At 42.6% G+C, this 22,574-nt stretch overlaps 1 protein-coding gene across 3 annotated transcripts in view; it reads left to right on the forward strand.

The window, feature by feature from the left end:
- The first annotated feature begins 5,199 nt into the window (after positions 1 to 5,199).
- LOC120422030 (GATA-binding factor C) overlaps positions 5,200 to 22,574 on the forward strand; it is a 35,571-nt gene continuing 18,196 nt past the window's right edge. Inside the window, exons 1-2 of one of the 3 annotated variants that reach the window (XM_039585355.2) lie at positions 5,200 to 6,436; positions 20,195 to 21,043. In XM_039585355.2, the coding sequence (XP_039441289.1) occupies positions 6,199 to 6,436; positions 20,195 to 21,043 (1,087 nt within the window). In that variant the 5' untranslated portion in view covers positions 5,200 to 6,198. Of the gene's footprint in view, positions 6,437 to 18,938; positions 19,123 to 20,194; positions 21,044 to 22,574 lie in introns of those variants that run through there. The other 2 variants (XM_039585357.2, XM_039585356.2) reach the window with 2 other exon arrangements.

The following is a 22,574-nucleotide window of genomic DNA, read 5'->3' on the forward strand; positions in this document are numbered from 1 at the left end:
TGTTTTGAGGCTCAAAAGGCATAAAAAAACTTTGTAACGACGAGCCAGTCTAATATGCATAGTATGCAATTCCAAGGGAACGAATTATTTGCAAATGAATAGAAATAAAATACATGCTTCAAGTGTCAAAATTATGCCAATGAGAATACAGTCCCCATTTTACCCCACTGAGTCCTGTTAACAAAAATACTCATTGCGTAACGCAGGTAGCTCCTTTCTTCAGTCGCCAAACTTTCAACGGACAACGCATGCATTTTGGTAAGAATGCCACCACCCTCTCTGCGGATGCACTTGTCGAAGGGCCCCGGCCAGAACTGATAATTTATAAGGCATTTATGCTAATCGAAAACGAGCACTCAGACACATGCTGGAATTTTATGGTATTGTTATGTGTGCGATGTGAGCAGCATATTTACATCTGCGGGTCGGTTCAATCGACCTGCGCTGGAAAGTTATGGGTTCGCGTTTTGTCACCTAAAATGGGAAAATTTGATAAAATACGCGTCGCTAGCTGGGAGGTGAAAAATTTGTAATATTTCCTTCATTTGCATAAACGCACTCTTGACGTGGCTTTGCGGGGTTTTGTTTGAGCAAACAGTTCTCATGGAATAAAAATGAGCAGTTCAAGCGTTAGTCCGCGTTAATGCTTTCCACAATTAAAAGGATTAAAACAATCCTCGGGAATGGCACTACTGGTGCAGCTCTTTTAGCCAGAGTTCCTCCCCCAAGGAAAACAAAGCCCTACAATAGCAGGAACAGAGGAAGTCAATCCCCGGTCCCGGATGCTCGGAGAAGGCACGCGTGGAAAATGAACCCAAAATTTTCCCCCTCCTCGCGCGCATTTGACACGTGTCGATGGTTTATTAGCAACGCGTCCTCCCGGCGAGATGATCGAGATTTAGCACTCTCTTGAGCGGGAGTTTGACTTTTTCCAGGAAGTCCTGCAGCAACCCCTCGCAGTTGAGCATGAAGAATCAAAATCGGATTTACTTTACATATGTTTCGAATATCCTCGTGGGAGTGCTGACTGAACGAGAGAGAGGGAGGCAGGGAAGAAGAGATCGTTGTCGCTCACGGATACCGAGGCGAGGTTTGCTTCCTGAAGTCGATGTTGGTTGATGGTTTGGGGTGATTTAGACGGTTTGATTTATGATGATGGTGCTGCTTAGCAGCTACCATCGCACCGGTTTGTTGAAGATTTGAAGACTTGAGGGTTTGGTGGTAATCATGTTTCGATTAAGCGTTCTGAAGCTGTGGGAAGATAGCTCTGCGAGATATGTTATTCTGTGGATTGAAAAATAATAATACTCTGAATACTGACAATTATTCAACCGCAAATCGTTTCAAGTTACTCATGGATTTTTTAAAAATAATGTTCAAATATCTCAAGATTGTTTCACTGCATTTGATTAGATTTGTGCAACCGAGCCATGTGTCCCAGTGGTAACCCATCCGCCTCTTAAGCGGTAGACCTGGAGTGCAATCACCAGCTCGGACTAACACAACTGATGATTGTTTCCCTTCTGGATTCGAGTGCTTAGTGAAGAGAAGGTGATGTGGTCACACAAGCTGGACACCTAAGGGTTTATTCAAATATTTTGTCCAGAGATTTTCGGTATTTCAGACTCCCCTTCTGCCTTTCCCCCCTGTCACGCACTTTTCCTATACCTGTCGTGATAAAAATCATGTTTTCAAAAAAAATCTAAGTGATGTCCACTTTTATGGGAACAAATCAAAGGGGAGGGAAGTAAAAAAAATAAAAAAAGGTTTTTGCAGAACAAAAATTGCATAAACAGACCTCAATTTTACTTTATATCGATTCCAAATAGAGGCACATATTTTCTGAAGAATTATAAGCAAAAATAAAAGAAAAAATGTATCGATCAACGTAATTTTTCCGAAACTTTCTTACAATAATAAGTCCGTTGCAAATATTTTTCAAAGTTTATGTCGCACCCCCTTCAAAATTGGTTCGAAAAATCAAAGGACAACAAAAATATTTTTCATAAAACTGGAATATTTCAATGGAAATTGAAGTCTTATCAACTCAAAACAATCTAAAACGCCTTTTTCTGCTTTGATAATCATATTTAGCTTATTTGAGCATGTTAAAAAATATGTTGAACCTTTATGAAATTAAAATTTTACAATTTTCGTCCATACTTAGAAATTTTGCAAAACAACTGGACAGGTGTATAATGCATTTAAAATAACTTTTTTCATTCAAATGTTGAAACCGTGGCCTGTAATTTTAACTTTTTAACTTTTCAAAACCTTCAAATAAGTATTAGGATTTTATTCAGGGACAATTCTCACACGTACAGTAATTTTCAAAGATTTCTGAGTAAAGCGTTTTTCCAAAAGCAAACCTTAAACCTTTATTCTGTAAGAAAGGCAAAAAATAAAAAATAAATACTGTAAAAACATGATTGAACTACACTCAAACCCCGATGGTTTGACACCAACTGTTGTCAAACGAACGGGGTCACTTTTTAGTTTGACACCCTTTTTACACGGTGTCCACACACACTAACAAACGTTTGTTTTGATAGTGTGATTGAGCGCCGTGTAAAAAGTGACAGTTCGTCACTTTTTAGTTTGACTTTGACCAACCAACGGGGTACAAACTAAAAAAGTGTCAAACGAAAAAGTGACCAACCACCGGGGGTTGAGTGTACATAGGCAAAAGGAAATGATAGGAGGTGGTAGAGCAAGCCAAATACTATCAGAAACAAACATTTAATAACTAGAATAAATTCAAATTAAAATAAAAAAAGAAACAAGAAAAATATAACACAACACAAGTAAAGTTTTTCGTAGAGCAAAAGTTGCTCAAAATAACCTCCTCAAAAAAAAAACTTAACTTAAAATAACCTTCTGAACACGGGAAAAATAAATAATTTGGAACAAAATATTTGGGCAGTAGAGGGTTAAATTTGTTTTTTTTTTTTTTTGTTAGATTTATTCCAATATTATTGCAGTGTAACGTTTTATCCGGAATTTTTTTTTTGCGTTTTTTAATTAAATTTTTTGTATTAAAAAATTGGAAGTCGCTAAGAAAAGTTCTCTCAAACAATTTTTTTTTTTGTTATTCCGGGGCCTCGTGGCGCGGTGGTTAGCGGCTTCGGCTGCCGATCCCTAAATTACTAGGGGCGCGGGTTCAATTCCCGCCTTATACTCCTGGCCTTCAATCGGATGGGGAAGTAAAACGTCGGTCCATTTTCGTAAAAGAAGTTTTGGGTGACTCACCACACAGAACCTTCTAACGCTTAAAAATGAGCAGAAACTTGCAACAGAGACCACAAAAGACCCGGGGGTCGTTAAAGTGGATTGCTTTGCTTTTTGATTGTTATTATATTCGGTCATTGTTCCATGCAAAAAAATTCACCGAGTTCCATTCCTTTCAGCTGTAAGTTATTTCGTAATTCAGTTGGAAACTCTAATTGCTTTTAACAAAGGACTTAACTATAGATAAAACATTTTTACATACAAAAAATATATATTTTTGAACTTAAATCCTTCAAGTGAATTTTTGCTGAAATTTGCAGTAAATTTCAAATAATAAGACGATTTTATTTACCTGAATTGGTATGAATTAAACTACAAAGTCTAAAACTACAAAGAAATGACATCAAAATGAAAAAATACATGATAATGTGACTTCAACTAAAACCGTTACCTTAATTAGTGAAATAAAAAAAAACACCAATTAAAACGATGAATTTGAATTGCTACAAATGTGTGCTTTTCGTTGCTTTTGAAATAGTTTTAAGTTTGAAGGTCCTATAGCCAAATAAAATATTAAAGTTGTTTTATAGCACTTTTAAAAAAGTAATGATTTGCAATTTGTAATAATTGTGAATTTAAAATAAAATTTTATAGCGGATACACACTTAAATTTGTATTGTTATGCTCTTTTAGCAGAAACAAACGATCGTTATACATGAAATAACAATAATTCAATTTGAACCATTTGCTCAAAAGTGCATTAATTTCAAAAATAAACACTAGATCGTCTCGTCGTTCACCGTCTCGGTTGCCGCGTTTGATATTAACTTATTAATTTTAAAACCATCGCCATAAACTTTACAAGCGAGCCGTAAAATTTTACCGCCCAGCACACTTAAATTTCACCAAATTTAATAAAAATAAAGCGCACACTCAAACACACATCCCTCTCGCGCTCACATCAATCCGAAAAATAAAAATTTAAAAATCAAATAAAACCACGCTTCTATTCACCACTTAAGACTGCAACATTATACTATGGCCGCACTTTATTCGTCATCCCACACCACACACACCCCGCGGGGGAACCAAAATTTGTAATTAAATGGCGCGTGAAATTGTGCCCGATTATACCGACGCGGAACGACGCCAGAAGACGCCACTTTTTCCCCCCGAAACAAAAAAAACGTTTGAACACCTCCCGAACACAATGTCTTTGCCGCATGAATTTTCATTTCAATTGGACACCGAAAGTCTTCCGTTTTCTGGACAATTGTTTGCCTGGGCTGCCCAAAATTAACACATACGACAGTCAAAACACACATTTTCATCGCCACCACAGAAAGAACCCCTTTCTTTCCCCCTTTCGTTTTCCCCTTTTCCCTCTCTGACAGTTTGAACAAAACGAAACGAAACGAAAATCTTATTGTTTTCCATTTTCCCCCTTCGTCGACAATGTCCTCTTCTTGTCCGTTGCGACGACGACACGACGCATCAAGCTGCTACATGTCAAACATCGTCGTCGTCCGAAGCGGGGGTGAAACGTCGTTTCCTGCCCATTATGCGACTGCAACTTGGCCAATGTCACTGCACAAGCTCAACACACACAACGAGAACACAGCCAGACAAACGAGGTCCTCTTCAGGAAAGCTCACAGCGAGTCCTCCAACGCACGGGAGAAAACAACACGTAGAAGAAATCACCAGCGAAAGACAAGAAAGAAAAGAGAATACAGCGAGCGCCAGACTCCACCCTCGACCAACACAAGCAAACGTGTACGGCGAAGAGCAACCGTTGAGCCGATGCGATGTGACGAGCGCTGGCGCTCCGCCCCCTTCGATTCGATGTTCTCTTTTGCCAGTTCGTTCAGTTCCAACCGTAGCAGCCGGTTTCGCTGGTGTCCGGTGCAGCGCGGTAGGTTCGCTGCTAGTCGGGGTAGCCTGCTGTGATGTCGATGTGTTCGTGACTGGCGTTTTGCCTCGGTGTTGGTTGCTGGGCTGCTTGCGCGGGCTTCTGGTGCTGGCTTTGCTAGTGTGTTGCGGTGCCGTTGTGTGGGTTGCTGCGGGCTCGGTCTCCCTCGGTCTGAATGGGTAGGTGTGTTACACAACCATAGTTCAACAATTAATGCCTTCAGTCGACCCCAGGCCGTCGTCGTGGTTGCGCGGTTTTTTTCCTGTGTTGCGAGCGTACACGTTTGAGCGTTTTTTCGAAGGTAGCTGAGGACACGATCGTCGCGCTCCTCTCTTCTTTGTGGCGTTGCTTCTTCAGAGACACCTTGCGCGATTCGAATCTTCGGGGTTTTCGGGGGTGTACGGAACCTGAGCACGCAGCAAACAAAACAAAGTGAGCGCTCGGGATAAACATCTATCTCCCGGAGCAGTGTGACGGTATCCTTTGGGTTGCGGGAGTTCCGATTGCGCGCGCGAGGAAGATTCGACGAGTGTGTGTTTGTGGTGTCCAGGAAGGGGTATTTGAGTGGGCACGATTGCCAGGCGATCCGTTTCGCCTTTAATCATGCTAAGTGTTAATCCATTAAAATCGTGAATAGACGCCGCAGCGCAGAGTGTCATCAAACACTGGATTGAATAGATTCGTGGGTTGACGTGTGGAAGAGCGGTGAAGCTGGTCAAGCCCGCCGTACAGCAGTGGTGCAAACACTGAGATATGGCGCTTATGCAAAGTGCGTACCGAGCAGTTCGCCAGCACGCTGAAACGATTTAAACGGCCGACGAGCTGGATGCTGGATGCAGGCGAGTTCACGGTGAAGAGCATCCAGCGGGCTCGCTCCAGAAGCAGTTCCGTTGTGCAAGTTGAGACGAAGCCGTCCGGAAAACACAAAGAATTGATTAGCGACTAAGTGAAGTGGTTCTCGGCAAAAGCTAAAGCAAGAAGAAGTGGACCAAGAATCCACAACAACCAGAGAGTAGTGCAGTGTAGAACAAGAAGACTAACTAGAAACCCAGAGTCAACATGATGGATGCATCGGCGGTAGAGGCTCGCGGCTGGTACGACAACCAGCGGCTGGCCGCCGAGAGTTCGCTGGGCCCGTCGGCAGCTGCAGCGGCGGCTGCGGCCGCTTCGCTCGGGCAGCAATCGGCGGCGGCGGGAGTTGGCGATGCGTCCGACATGAATGCGTTCTATCGGTTCGAGAACGGAGCGGCGGCCGCAGCCCACCGACGGTACTACCCGACCGGATACGGAACGCACGGTGAGTGACGGTGGCGATGGCGACGGCGTAATTTGATTTTCGAGGCTGATAATCTCGATTGTGCATCGCGGGGATTGTATTCAAATCAGAGCGGTTGGCGTTGCGGGGTTTGTGTCATTGGTAGTGTGACGTAAAGTGTAGGAGTTTCGGGAGGAACGGTGCAACGCATTTAACGGGCAATTTTGAAACAAACAGTGTTGAGTTGATTAAAAATATTTACCTTTCACTAGTTGGCACGAGTGCACCGGCGTTGATGGCATGATCAACCGACGTTACATTAAATTTCAGTTATCGAACATCGTGTAACAAATCGCCCAGAAAATTGGCAGTAATAGCAAGTTGTAGGCAGAACGAAAAATCTTTTCCTGCGATCGGCTAATCAATCTCGCGGCGTACTATTGAAATCAAATCTTCCAAGAATTTGTTCTCATCGGGATCTCGTGTAAATCTAGTGATTCAACGTCGCTCCAACTGGAATGATGTTTCACTTAGTGTCGATGAATGGATTAAGAATTTTCGATGCTCCCCGTGCGCGCTTGTGCGAACAATTTTAAATCGCTTCATTGTATACAATTAGCTATCTCGCGGGGCAGTGAAACTTTGCTGAAGTACTTAATAGAAAATGATTACTTATTTTGCTGAATAATTTTGCGTTGTGAGGTGCGGGCTGCAAATGAAATATTTTGATGATGAATAATGCGTTACTATGCACGCTTATTTATGTTGATCAAACCTATTCTAACTCAAAGAACAAAACCAAAAGTTGATAAAAGTTTCAATTCTTGAAGAAAGCATGAAGAAACATGAATGAATGTTTTAACTATCAAAAAAATAGAGCTGAAAATAATTTTTCTAAGATTTTTTTAAAAACGTTGTTCTTGTTGTATAATAAATAACTGTTACCAAAAATACAAGGCAAACTCAAGTGTTCAAGTGCTTATTTTAAGTAATAACGATAGCTTTCGTAGTTTCAAAGGCTCTGGTTGATGTGCACCGTTAAGCAAATATTTAGGATTGTTTATGTCCAGACTTTTTTTGATTAGGTCCTATAAACATATGAAACACGATAGCTTTTAGGACTTAAAAAAAACTCTAGATGTATAACACAGCCAAACAATTTCAGTGATTAAACAAAAAAAATGTTCCAATAAAACATTCCTATGCAATCAAAGTTCTATGAATTTGTCGTGCATGTTTTGGCATGTGTAAATTGCTGTGTTTTGTTACAAAATTTCAGGATCAAATTCATTTTAAGTTTTTTTTTCTTTTTCATTTTTGATTTGATTTAAACTAGCGTGGTTCACGGATATATGGAAAAGACAAAAGTGTTCAATTTCGAGCGTATCAACCGTAATTTTAAGGTAGGGGAAATTCTCGTATGTTTGGCAGGTTTAGCACTCGCTCCTAACTCCATCCAATTTGCTGATTTTCACTATTCAAACAACTAATTTTGCAAACCTTTTGATAGAAACTTGCTTGCTCACTTCTCATTGAGCTATTTATCACTCGATTTCAGCTGAAAACGCTTTTAATTAGCTTTAATTGAATGTCAAAGTTCTGACCTGCCAACATTAGAGGCACGCTGGAATTAGATGCTGTTCCCCTACTATGACTCCAGTAGCTAAATTTTAGCTCATTTGGTTACTATAACTTGTTACATCTGCTTAGAAAAAAAATAATCCCAAAGCCCGATCAACCCTAACAACGTTGTAGAACATCGCAAATCGTTAGGAATTGACCCCGAAAAGATACAGGATTTTTTTTTAGTTTACTTTTTTCGGCAAAATTTCAAAACATACTTTAAAAAATTAGCCTGTATCTTTCCGTGATCAATTCTTAGCGCTTTGTGATGTTCTACGAAGTTATTCCCCGGATCAAAAACTATTAGAAATCTCTAGACGAGAAAAAAATATTGGGTTGAGAAGAATTTCCAAAAAAAAAAGTTTAAAGTGAAAAATAAACCAATTAAATTGATTGAAATTCCATTCTAACTTCAGATCAAAAATGGAGCAACTTAACCTTCACCAAATGAGCTTCAAATTCTAGGACTATAGTGCTTTAAAATTTCAGTTGATGCGTTCGAAATTAAACACTTTTGTCTGTTTCATATTTCCGTGAACTACGCTTATTTACAGCTTCCTGAAAGTTTTTATTTATCAAACACTTTTTATCATGTATTTAGAATTCCATTGGCAGAGTCGTGTGGTGTTCGTCGGGGGGATCGGTGTATGACGTCGCGCGCGAGAATACGCGAGAAAGTGGTGGAAGATTCTGGAATCATTGAAAAGAAGTTCGCGTCGAGGCCTTAGAAGTTGGGCCATCAGTCGTGTGGTGTTCGTCGGGGGGATCGGTGTGTGACGTCGCGCGCGAGAATCCGCGAGAAAGTGGTGGAAGATTCTGGAACCATTGAAAAGAAGTTCGCGTCGAGGCCTTGGAAGTTGGGCCATCAGTCGTGTGGTGTTCGTCCGGGGGATCGGTGTATGACGTCGCGCGCGAGAATCCGCGAGAAAGTGGTGGAAGATTCTGGAATCATTGAAAAGAAGTTCGCGTCAAGGCCTTGGAAGTTGGGCCATTAGTCGTGTGGTGTTCGTCGGGGGGATCGGTGTGTGACGTCGCGCGCGAGAATCCGCGAGAAAGTGGTGGAAGATTCTGGAACCATTGAAAAGAAGTTCGCGTCGAGGCCTTGGAAGTTGGGCCTTTAGTCGTGTGGTGTTCGTCGGGGGGATCGGTGTGTGACGTCGCGCGCGAGAATCCGCGAGAAAGTGGTGGAAGATTCTGGAACCATTGAAAAGAAGTTCGCGTCGAGGCCTTGGAAGTTGGGCCATCAGTCGTGTGGTGTTCGTCCGGGGGATCGGTGTATGACGTCGCGCGCGAGAATCCGCGAGAAAGTGGTGGAAGATTCTGGAATCATTGAAAAGAAGTTCGCGTCAAGGCCTTGGAAGTTGGGCCATCAGTCGTGTGGTGTTCGTCCGGGGGATCGGTGTATGACGTCACGCGCGAGAATCCGCGAGAAAGTGGTGGAAGATTCTGGAACCATTGAAAAGAAGTTTGCGTCGAGGCCTTGGAAGTTGGGCCATCAGTCGTGTGGTGTTCGTCGGGGGGATCGGTGTGTGACGTCGCGCGCGAGAATCCGCGAGAAAGTGGTGGAAGATTCTGGAACCATTGAAAAGAAGTTCGCGTCAAGGCCTTGGAAGTTGGGCCATTAGTAGTGTGGTGTTCGTCGGGGGGATCGGTGTGTGACGTCGCGCGCGAGAATCCGCGAGAAAGTGGTGGAAGATTCTGGAACCATTGAAAAGAAGTTCGCGTCGAGGCCTTGAAATTTGGGCCATCAGTCGTGTGGTGTTCGTCCGGGGGATCGGTGTATGACGTCGCGCGCGAGAATCCGCGAGAAAGTGGTGGAAGATTCTGGAATCATTGAAAAGAAGTTCGCGTCAAGGCCTTGGAAGTTGGGCCTTTAGTCGTGTGGTGTTCGTCGGGGGGATCGGTGTGTGACGTCGCGCGCGAGAATCCGCGAGAAAGTGGTGGAAGATTCTGGAACCATTGAAAAGAAGTTCGCGTCGAGGCCTTGGAAGTTGGGCCATCAGTCGTGTGGTGTTCGTCCGGGGGATCGGTGTATGACGTCGCGCGCGAGAATCCGCGAGAAAGTGGTGGAAGATTCTGGAATCATTGAAAAGAAGTTCGCGTCAAGGCCTTGGAAGTTGGGCCATCAGTCGTGTGGTGTTCGTCCGGGGGATCGGTGTATGACGTCACGCGCGAGAATCCGCGAGAAAGTGGTGGAAGATTCTGGAACCATTGAAAAGAAGTTTGCGTCGAGGCCTTGGAAGTTGGGCCATCAGTCGTGTGGTGTTCGTCGGGGGGATCGGTGTGTGACGTCGCGCGCGAGAATCCGCGAGAAAGTGGTGGAGATTTCTGGATTTCATTGAAAAAGGGATTCACGTCGTCGTGTGTATATTCACTTTCATTTAGTTTTGGAAGCCCTTCCCATAGCATCGTTGCTCGGATGGCACGACGGCGGTAGAAGTGAAAAATCGCGATTGAGGAATTGATAAGTCCTTCTCATAGCGTCGTAGCTCGGAAGGCAACGATTATGTTTCCCTGATCTATTTAAAATTGCACGTCGCCGAATAAATCGATAAATACAATAACATTTAATTTTGAAAGTCCTTCCCATAGCATCGTTGCTCGGATGGCACGCCGGCGGTAAGATGTGAAAAGTCCTTCTTATAGCGTCGTAGCTCGGAAGGCAACGATTATGTTTCACTTTCTGGTCATATCATCTACCAAGATGAATCCTGACCTTCCCTTTCCTTCCCCTACTAACACAATTCCCCCACTTCCCGTGATGCTTGAAGGAGATGCTGTGGATTCAACGGTCTCATGCGGTGTCAACAGGTATAGAGCGACAAACTCTGTGTCTGATGAGTCTGCAACTTCAACTATCGGACTAACATTCCTACCTTTGTTGAACTGCATCTCCTTGGGGGGGCGCCGGTATTGACTTGAAGCAGAGATCTTCAGGGGTTATACAGTGAGGATGATTAGCTCCCACTAATCATCTGTTGGTTCATTGTGTAACTTCAGCTGATCCGTCAATAACGGAGTAGCAGCTCATTGGCAGTCAACCATGCTCATGCTCATGCTCATGCTCATGCTCATGTATTTAGAATTCCATTGGCAATTACGAATTTCGAAAAAAAATCAACTGATTTTGTCTACCCCGTCTCTAATGTAAAAATTGACATAATTCTAATTGTTGTGCTGTGGAAATACATCAATGAACAAAACATTTCACAGTTTTATATTTTATTCAATAATTTGGAAGCATTCCAGCAGTTGCTCTGCATTTTTGTGATTTCAGACGAGCAATTTAATTTTTTTGAAACTAGACAACATTTTTGCCGAAATCTTTCACAGTTTGTAATTATCTGCATCAGAAAATGTCTTTGATTTATTTTCTCAATTTAAACTTTTGAATGTGAGTATTTTCTCATTTCCCTAACCAGTTTTTTAAACAATAAAGCAATGTTTTCTGGTCTCATGTTGAATATTATATTTTTTTCATAGGTTTTTGGAGTAACTCTTCGAATATGTGAATATTTAAACTCCCAAGGAATTACTGTTTTTTAATGAATTTCGGACAGATATTGATATACAACATGTTTGAGAAAGAATTCAAACAAGTCAAAAAATTAAGAAGTATTTTTTTCAATTGATGGAAATATTATTTCCATTTACATATTGAAATGGATTAAATAATATTTTTGCCCCTGATTTTTTACATGAACATGGAGAAACATTTGCAACTGCCTGGTTGTTGATGTGAGTAGTATATTGTTCGTTACATTTTTGTTAACAGTAATTTATTCTCTAAAAAACTCCAATAGATTAAAGTGAAATTGTCAAGTGATAAAAAGTGAGTCAAAACAGTTATTTTTTTTGCTTAAAAAATGCTGACATAAACAATAAAAGTCTCAACAGGAAAATTACCGGAAAAATCTGTAGAACGAATGTGTTATTTGTGTAAAAAATAATATTGATTAAATCAGATTCATCAAAGTTCAATCTTTTAAATTCATTTCTAGACTCTCTCGAAAAAATCTATCAGAAAATTTAACATCCAAGGAAAATTAGTTTTCCCACGGTGTGGCAACATCCATCCAACATCCAAAGATAATTTGTTTTCCGTGATAAAATTTGTCAAATGATATATATGTTTGACATATTATCGCTTCAAATCGGTTTAGGAACAAAACACATGAAAATGGCATTCTATCAATGAACATTAATGTGCAATTTTTTTAACAGTGTTTTTATATTCGATCCTCATTCCCTTTTTAAATGAAAATGTATATTCTCTACAAAGAAACTTCTTTTAACGCGGAATAATTCTTCGAAATAAATTCTTTGATTTCCGTGGAACCTAAAATCATCAAATCAATCTTCAAAATGCGATTTGAGGATCTGCCTAAGACTAAAAAATTGCTTTAAGAAGATGGCAAGAATGTTGCGTCGTTCAAGAGAAATTGTAAATTTTTCTCTGTATTTTTATATCATATTTTTTAAATTATAATATCCATGTAAGGCGTTAGAATCCAAAAAAGCCACATGTTTTTTTTTCTTTAAAAAGGGCTTTCTCAAATTTGCCTTTCTTTCCATGAAGCAATATCTTCCTTTTAAAATTGTCAACAGTGTTAGAAGAAAATATTATAGCTAGTTTCAATTTGGAACTTTACCAACATTTTATAAAGTTTATTATCGTCTATGGCCGATGTGTAAACTTTGCGACATAAGCTTTGAAACATGTTTGCATCGCTTTTTTGCAAAATAAGTATCACTAGATCTAATTTTCTTCTGTATATTGAATGAAAAAATAAATAAAAAGGTTACAACGTTCACTGGAAAATTTATTCTAAAACTGTAACTTCAAGAAAACAGATTACAGCTATTACATTTTGAACATAAGAAATCTATCTAATACAATGGTATAGTTGGCAGTTTTTAGAGATTTTGCTCGGGTTGTTCAAGAGGTTGTTTCGAAATGCTCCGATTTGGATTCGGAAATCAATCTTACAACGCCTACACCTCAAATGTGGAATTTCTCGAAGATTCCGAATATGTCAAAATTGAACACAAAAAGTCCCGCAAATGTGGGCAGGGCCAAAGTTAACTATGTAAAAAGTTTGTTATAGAAGAATCCTCAAACTATGAGAAAAATTAATTTTGGACAAAAATACCGTACACCCAAAATTCAGAGTCGAGAGAATCGTTCCCTCAAAATTTATTGAGGGCTCAGTGCCAAAATCGAAAGAATAATGCTACCAACTCACACCATCATAACAAATGTGTTCATTCGTTAATTGAAATAATAAATCTCCAACAAGTGTCATACATCGACATCTGACCGCTCCTTAGTCACCAAGCTGTGGTGGCCGAGGCAGTTAAGTCATTGGGTTAGTCTGTCAAAGGTCTCTGGTTCGATTCCCGTAGTCGACACTTTTCGTTTTTTGTTTTGACGGATGAACTTTTTTTTGCAAATGAACCTCGTGAGAATAATTCTCTCGCCCATCCCGATCTGTGTTCTCTGTGTCCGTGAATGGTGCCACTATTCTCTCGACTCGAGGCCATCATTCTCTCGGACAAGCGCTGCCCAGTTTTGGGTGCAGGCTTAAAGTCCACGAAATTACATAACTTACGTGTTGGAGGCTTTAGCAAAATAATATTGGGATTGAAAAATACTTATTTAATAATTTGCAAAAGCTTTAAGAAAAAGTTAAACCAATCCCGGATCTTTATGGCACAATTTATAAATAAAAAAAACCTTATTCAACGAGATTTATTGCGGATATTTTGTGATTTTTGAAAAAGTTTAATAGATTTACCTTTGTTTTGTTATAAAGGTATGCATTACCGCACCATTTCGGTTAGAATTATGCAAATAACAAAAAGTTTTTTCAAGTGATTCAGTAAAGTTAATTTTAAATAATCTTCTACACCCAGAACTGGGCATCGGCATACGAGAGGATAAAGAGCACGGTTCGGTAGTAAAATGATACTGTGTGCGGACGGAGAGGATAAATCCCGAAATTACCGAGAGTACTTTACTCATGTGTTCATTTTCCAAAAAAGTTCATCTATCAAAAAAAAAAGTACCGGTACCGAGACTCGAACCCAAGACCTTCGGCACATTGAACCATGCCTTTGCCGTATGGGCCACCATGGTTCGGTGACTAAGTGGCGGTCATTTGTCCATATAAGCCACTCAATAGGATGAACTGTTTCAATGAACGAATGAACACGCGAGAGGTCTTTACTCTCGAAAAATAGTATTTTCCTCACGTTTCTTTTCGGGAGGACTATCCCCTCGGTCTTTAACTTTGGGTGTAGTTAAATTCTTCACTTTGATGATTTATTGGAAAAAAATGCGGTAAATTTCAAAGCGTTTTCAAGTTATTTCAATTTTTTTAAGATAAAAAACAACGTATAGGAATGCATTTTCAATACATTTTAGTTGATTGTACTTCTATTCCGTTGAAAATTTTGAGTTTTTGGACAAACATGTTTTTGTCAACTGAATTTTCGTAACAAGGTTTGAAGAAGAAAGCCGTGCTTTGAAATGAGGGATTAAAATTATACATTTGCAATGCCCATCATGAACGTGACAAAAAAAAACCTCCACCAATTGTTGCCAACATTGTTACATTACAAAAAAAATCCCTCTTCGTGACCAGCGTCCACGGTGCGTTGCACCGCGCGCGAGATATTAGACAAATTAGATTTCCATCATTTCTGCAAACGCCACCGGCCAGCCCCAATCAACCACCTTGACTGCAACGGACCGCGTCCGTCCGGTTTGCGCGGCCGTCGGAACCTCGCCGCGTTGCAACCCACACAACGCATCAGAACCTAGACTCGGTGGTGCAAACGCGTTACTGATTCATGGCCGATATTTATCAAAAATTATCTATATCCCAGGGATTTACTTCCCACCACCCTCCACCCTCTCTGGGTGGTGGTTGAAAATTGCTTCCCTTCCTGACAGCTAATAGATCTCCCATCTTGATGTGCCGCGGCCCAGTACGGTACACAGAACCCGCGGGGAGGCCACACACGCCACGCACGAAACCGAAATTGTTCAACCAAAACCAAACTCCTCACCTACAAACACAGAAAGAAAAAAAACTGCTTCTTTGTTGCCGTTGTTGACGCCCTGCAAAAACAGAAAATAAAACGAGGGAGCCACCATCGAGGAACCGACGTCGGTCCGGCAAGTCACGCACCCCCACTTGGCATATATACCGGGCCTACAATGAGAACACTCACACAATGTTGCGTTCGGCCCAACTCAACCGAGCCAAGTCTCAGTTTTTCCCAGAAATGTCCAGTTTTTTGGTGTGGGGGGAGAGAGTTTTCTCCAGCAGCAGGTCGTGCCAGGCGGACCGTTACGCCCGAGGGAAATTGGGTTTTCGTAATTTGTAATTTGTTATGTTTTACCGAAATTTGAATGACCGGCGGTCTTTCTCGCGCGAAGGTCAGGAGGAGTTGCCGGCCGTCAGCTCAAGAAAGAAAGAAACTAGTTTTGCCGGGTTCCGAACTTGACGTACCGCCGCGGCTTCAACGCGCGATGTGCCTCGAGGGGAAGGAATTGCGCTAATGGTCCAAATATGCTGATGAGATCCGACGTTGGTGCGTTGGACCAGGCGTGACCAACAAAGAAAAAGCTCTAATTGCTGGATATTTAACGCATTTTTAAGATTAGCGGGATTTGTAAGGCGCGAGGCCGCTAGTACAAACAAATTGGGCTTGATTCAAATCGCGGCCTTACGCGCCCTATCGCCGGCCAGCAATCGGAGCATAGTTTCTGATAAGAAGTTCTAATTCCTGTGTGCGCGTTTAACACCCCATTCCTAACCCCTTCCTTCTGAGGTAGCTCCGGAGAACCCATTACCGGATTTGTGAGAGCCCCGCTTTGTCCTCAAGTGCCCAAAACTAACACTGATCCCTTTCTTCTCCCACAAAAAGAAATCGCCTTACCCGTTGTTCCTGCTGCATTCTCCCGAGATTATCCTTTTTTGCCCAGGGCACTTGAGTTTTCGGACAGTTTGGACTAGTTTGGCCGGCGGGGGGTCCTTGCCCTGAACCCCGCAGGTCTGGCGCCAGCGCTTCTTTACTGTCCCTCAGGACGGGGGATGTTTGCTTTCACTTGAGGTGAGGATTATTGGAAATGGGTACAGTGTAAGGTTTTTTTTCTGATTTTTGTTTTCGATTCCGGGACATTAGCAGAGCGGCGGGGGTTCCGACTGCCTGGACTCGGTGACCTGCGGTGGAAGGATCAGGGATATTCCAAGGAAGTTGGGAATGGTGCGAGAAGGTGGCGCTCGGTTTCGAGAGAAATGAGACATCTTCTTTTGTACCAAGAACTTGCATTCAAACGCGATTTCAATTTGTGATGTTTTCGACGTTTAACTCATTTTGAAGTTGAAACAAGACCGTCTGTGTAGCCTCCTTTGAATGATTTGGATTAGCCATCGAATGTTCTGAACAGGATCTCCGGTCTTCAACCATCTAGCTCACTCACTTTGCCTGACGAGCCCTTTTCTGAACTCAACACATTTCAAAACACACCACTCCTTGTACACCTATAGTATCTTCCAGGGGTTGACCCCCAGATGACGCGCACTGGCCGTCGGCGGCATTCCTCAACCTTCAAGATCCTCCCCAACTCAGCTGACATTCCGTCTCGTCCCCGCCAGTTCAACATAATTCGATTTTATTTAGCATGATTTGGCATGTTTCGGGCTCTTAGGCAGGTCCCTCCGGGAATCTCCCGGAATCCTCCCACCACTTTTGGCGGACCGTCGAGGTGAGGCATCAAAACACAACATCAACATGGGCAGCCACAACAACAACAACGAAAAACCTTTTAATGGATTAACACGAAACGCGTCGTGTGCGCCCTCTAATGGCTGGCTGGCTGGCCGGTTGTGATGGCCGGTTATATTTGGATCAATTCTTTGTTATTAACAAGAGCACACGGGCACAGTCTGAAGGCTTGCGAGGAGAGTGCTCTAGTTTTGAATCTTGAGCGGTGAGGGGGACATTTGAGGTTAGCTGGACCATCAAACAATCGTTCGTTTGAAGCCAGCTCTTCAAATCAGGGCTGTTGAGTCTTTTGAGGATCCGGATTCGGAGTCGCTGAATTCTGAAAAGCTGGAGTCCGAGTCGAAGTCGGCTGATTTTCAACAACTTTGTATGGGAGTTAATGTTCGAGTCGGAGTTGAGACGCGTCTCTGAATCTCGAGAAGCGTCTACGTCACTAAATTTTCAGAAGCCGGAGTCGGAGTCGTTTCAAAAGCTACCCGACTTCGCAGCATTGCTTCAAAAACAATCTTCCACTGACTCCGACTCCAACAACAACTCTCATACATAGTTGTCGAAAATTATCCGGTTCCGACATCGACTTCTGAAGAATTAGCGACTCCAACTCCGGTTTCACATAATTTCACAGTGAATTTTCTAAAGTAACCTTGACTGTAAACTCAACGTGAACTGACACGGGAGCAAGTGAGATAGACTGTTTGTTTACATTCAAAGTTTTGCCCATTTTAAAACTTATTACGGTTCCGACTGCGACGCCAGGTTCTCAAATGGGCTTATTCTACCGACTCCACAACCCAAGTCACATCTGACTCTTTTTTTTTTCAGCAGAACTGCAGAGTCAGAGCCAGGCCCAATTCAAAGTCGGCCAAGGCATATAGATTAAATAAGGTAAAGCGGCTTTTACAGCTGTCAAAAATGTTTTGCAGGAAAACCAGATTCAGTTTTCGGTTCATTTTGACATGCTTAACAACCCTATATAAAAAAAACCCTAATTTGCCTAGAAATGATGCAATTTTTTTTTTTAAGGTCTTCATTTATTGACATCCAGCAAACCCGCCCAACCTTATCTAATCTATATGCTTTGGAAGTTGACTAATTTTTGACAACTCGTATGAAAGTTACAGTACACGCACGTTCAAAATTACAAATTTTTCGTCAAAACCGAACCTACTCAGAAATGAGTAAATTGGGCATCTGTCAGATTTGAGTGAATTTCACTCAGAATTCAACGAAAACTGAATGATTTTACCCATATTTGAACGAAATATACGAAAGAGTTTGTAATGTCAGGCCTTTTAGACACCCTGAGATGTCAAATGCAGGACCGAAGCTATCAGAAATATCTGACTCCGCACTCAAAGTAAAAAGTATCCTTTTTTCAAGTTCACCCGTCGTCAACCTTTAAAAGGGTACCGAAAATGTACTAAATTTGACATACCCTTTTAAAAGGGTGACGCCGGGTGAACTTTAAAAAAGGATAGAAAGTATCCTTTTTGAGGGTTGAAAGTACCCTTTTGAGGGATACTTCTGACTTTGAGTGCACAGTTCTGGTTTTCGAAGAGGATTACGAACTCCAAACAGTCAGATACTCATGTACTCTTCAACAGCGGATCCACCTCGTTTTACCCCGCTCACCCAAAGTCTCAAGACCCCACGAAAATTTCGGCTTTCGCGGGGACCTGACCCCCTCGAGCACCCAAGACCTATTTGTTTTAATGCGTCTATTAAGCGGGGCCCATAATTTCGCCGGCCACCTCCACACACACTTTGGAGCGCTCCGATCGCCAGCCATTACGCGATCAATTCGGCGCCCGGCCTTCTCCCCCCAGAAAGCTCCCGCAAAAAAAGAACTTCGAACTCAGAGACCCCCAAAACGGTAGCCCCAAGTGTGGTTAAGGTCTGGCTTTCGGAGCGGGTGGGGTTAGCTCCCCCCGCGCGCCGCACGATCCGACTTTCGATCAGCTTCCATTTAATCTTCAATTAAGCCAACACATATGGTTTGGATAAACAGAAGTAAGCAAGTAGCTTGGAGTTAAATCGAATTATGACAGTTTGATTGTTTGGCTCGTGAGTGGCTGACCGCCGCTGATGATGATGATCAAGACCAGAGAGTTCGACCGAGAATGACGGGGGTTTCAGGTCGTCGTCGGGGCCTGGCATTTTTCGGTGGCGCACTCCGGTTTTGATGTGCAGACAGTTTGACTTTGACATGGTTCTGCGGCGGCGGCGGCTGACCACTCATGCGTGGAGAGTGAGCCTTAGGAGAAGGAGCTTGAGTCCGCGACGTCTGTGGTTCGGCGATCGTGGCGGTAAGTGGTAATTAGCTTCAATTAAGACATCAGGGGGCTCCTCGATGGGCACGGGGTGAGCCCCCGCTATCTGTCTCTAATGGGTCGGTCGGACGGACCGTGTGTGTGAAGGATTCGTCAGCTTTTCTTGCAGGGATCTTGGAGGAGGTGTAGTGGGAGGTGTACGTGCGTTTCACGTGCAATTTTGAAAGCTTTTAGGATCTGGTTGTTTCACATTCGGTACTTTCTCTTGACCATAACACCGGTAATCAAGTTTTTGTTGAATTGCGTTGATTTTCGGGGTTGTATCACAGTCTAGACGGTGTGGAACAACTTTAAAAAAAATCTTGAATAAAACATTCTGTCTCGGAGTGATTCTAAAGAATCACAATCGTCCTAAGTTTCTATGCAATCGCAAGCTATAAACCGCTTCTTGAGTTCCTTATATCTGAGGCTCCCAACTCTGAGCTGACCACAAAACTCCCAATCAAGATGAGTTAAGTCGCACCAAGCGACAAGACACGCTCGGCACACTTCTGCACACGTGGATATCAATCGGCACTTCTTCGCAAATTACTTGTCCGATGTCCACCGCGATCGGAGCAAATCCGCGTCCGCTAATTGCGCAACGTCCGAGGGTCAGTTTTTTGTTGTCTATTTTTGGAGTCTCGTCTGTTTACGACTCCGTCGTCAGGCCATTTTTATCGACAAATTTTGTGGTTTTTAATGTGATTCTGGAAATCGATCCACCGAGTGCGGGGCTCCAGCACGATTTACGGCCACCGAAACCTGACCGCAGCGCGCGAAGGCCGCCAGCAAGCGAGAATTAAGCGATTAGCCCCCGAAAAGTTAGGTAAGGGTTGAAGGGGGGAGAGGTCTACAAACTTGCCATTAGCCATTCTCTCGTCTGATACACATCAATAGGGCTTTTTGATTGTTTTATGGTCTCTTCTGGGTCCACACAGTTCTATCGGCTAATTAATCAATATGTCCGACGGGGACCACTCACAACTTTACGGGCCCTCTGAGGTCCCCCCGAAAAATCAAAGCTGTCTCTAAACGCGTGCTTTCTCTTCTCTCCCTTTTCAAACAGCCTCCCGGATGTCCCCGCACATGACGCCCCAGGTGTGCCGGCCGCACTTTCCCAGCCCGCTGTCCTGGTTCAACGAGTCGACGAAACCGTTCGCCGCGAGCGGCAGCTGGAGCAGTCCCTTCAGCTGTCCCCAGGATCCCCAGGAAAGCAAGCAGAACCAGCAGATGCAGGCCAGCAGTCAGGCCGCGGCCGTCGGCCAGCATCTGTTCTCGTTCCCGCCGACGCCCCCCAAGGACTCGACGCCGGACTCGGTGCAGACGACCCCGACCGAGTACCAAACCACCCTGAACAACTTCATGCACCTGTCCTCGAGCCAAGCGACCTCCGCCGGCAGTCAGCAAACGCACGGTGCGTCCGGCTCCAGCAACAACAACAACAACAACTCCAGCCTCTCGTCCGAGCAGTGCGGCATCGACGTCAAGCCCTGCCTCACCGGCAGCGGCGGCGGCGGCTCCATGAACGACCGGAGCGTCGTCGGACAGGACGTCGAGCAGAACCAGCCAAAGCATCGGGAAGGTACGGGCAGTAGCAATAACGTCAACAACAGCAGTTCCGCGTCCAGTGCCAACAGTCATGGGGCCTACCAGAACTCTGCGGCGGCAGCGGCGGCGGCCGCCAACTCGTTCAACATGTTTGACGGAACGGGTCACGGCGGCGGCAGCGGGTACGATCACACCGGCTACGGGTTCCACCAGGCCACCGGACATGGGATCGGTGGCGGCGGGGGTGGTTCCTCCGGTGGGGGATCGTACCAGCAGAGTTCGAGGCCGCCCGGTGGCGGCGGTGGCAGTGGCCTCATGAACAGCTCCCACATGAAGGCCCAGCGGGCCAAAGCGAAATCCAGTGCCGGTAAGATATGGACACGGTGTGGGGTTCTGTTTCTGTTTAGTTTGTTTCTGTTAAGTCATTTTCTGTGATTCTTTCTTTGATTCTTTGGTTTAACACTCTTAATCTCAACTCACTTTTGGTGTTTTTTTTATGGTTTCATATCTTATCTTCTATTTAAGTTTAATTGGCGTATGATTTGGCTGCTCGCGCTTTCTGTTTCACCAATTGTCACGGCTTATCAATGTTGAACACCATCTTTTGTTAGCTTTGAATTGAACCAGAACTTTTTTATTCTACTGCAAACTGTTTTAAGCACACCGTAAGAAATAATGTAAATCCAGAAGGATTTGAATGTGTTGGTTTAAATTATCATTTTTTATATGAATTTTAACCTCAATTTGCGAGAAACAGTAAATTTTCTCACAAATTGACACATTTCTGTAATATTTTGATTTTTCTGACGCAAATTCTATCCATATTCTCAAATATAACAGAACAATTCTCCGAACTTTTGGCAACTTTGTAGGGGCCTTCTCTATAACCAAAGAAACCATTTTGCGTCATTGGTTTGTTGATACAAGTTTGACAAATGTCCAAAAAAAAGTACGATATTCAAGAATCTGTATCTTAAGAATTGAATCCAAAATGCAAATAATATGTTTTCAAGCAGATCGATTTGGTTGTGTTAAAATGTGAAAAAAAAATTGTTGTTCTTGTAGAGTAAATCTATTTTTCCCCGAATTGTCCTACAGCTTTGCCCAATACATCAAATCGATTGTGAATACAAAGAGACGAGTTGTTCCTTTTAATTCCGCTATATATTTTTAATATCTTGACAGATACGTATTTCGTCTACTACTTGCAGACTTCATCAGTGTTCTGTTCTCGACTGAAGGTTCATCGCTGGTCAAATCAATTAGAAAACTACTAACCAAGATGCAGATTTCAATATATTTTTTCCATTTTTCCATCTAAAAATACAAAAAAAAATAAAATTCCTGGAACAAAGCTGATTTCTAGGATAGTTGCTGGATATCACTATTTTTCTGGGAGCAAAACAAAACATCGATTGATTTTTTACAGAAGTTCACCTTGAAAATTCGAAATACATTTATTAACAACATATTAAAAGTTGTTTTTTCTCATGTTAATACTTTGTTATCTTTTGTTATAGGGCAGCAAATGACCAAGAAGGTTAAAGCTGCCAGAAATAAATGAATTAACAACAACAACAATCTTTTGTTACAACAAGAAATATGTTTCAAACTTTATGAATTTGGATTTTATTTTAGCTAATACGGTACTTCAAAAATCAATTAGGTTTTGTGCAGCAAACCCTTCTATTAGATTGAACAAGATTTTACCGAGTATCGGATATAAAAAATAAAGAACTTTGCTGCCGAATTCCTGATAATTCGACCAGTTAAAGCAGTTAAAAAATCGGTAGAAATTTATTTTTGTTTCTTGGATTTTTAAATTCCACCCACTTAAGATGCACTTTAGATGCAATATGACCACAAAAATTGCTGTGTATCTTTTTTCTCAACAATCT

Source organism: Culex pipiens, chromosome 1 (assembly GCF_016801865.2).
Source record: "Culex pipiens pallens isolate TS chromosome 1, TS_CPP_V2, whole genome shotgun sequence".
NCBI classification, from domain to species: domain Eukaryota; kingdom Metazoa; phylum Arthropoda; class Insecta; order Diptera; family Culicidae; genus Culex; species Culex pipiens.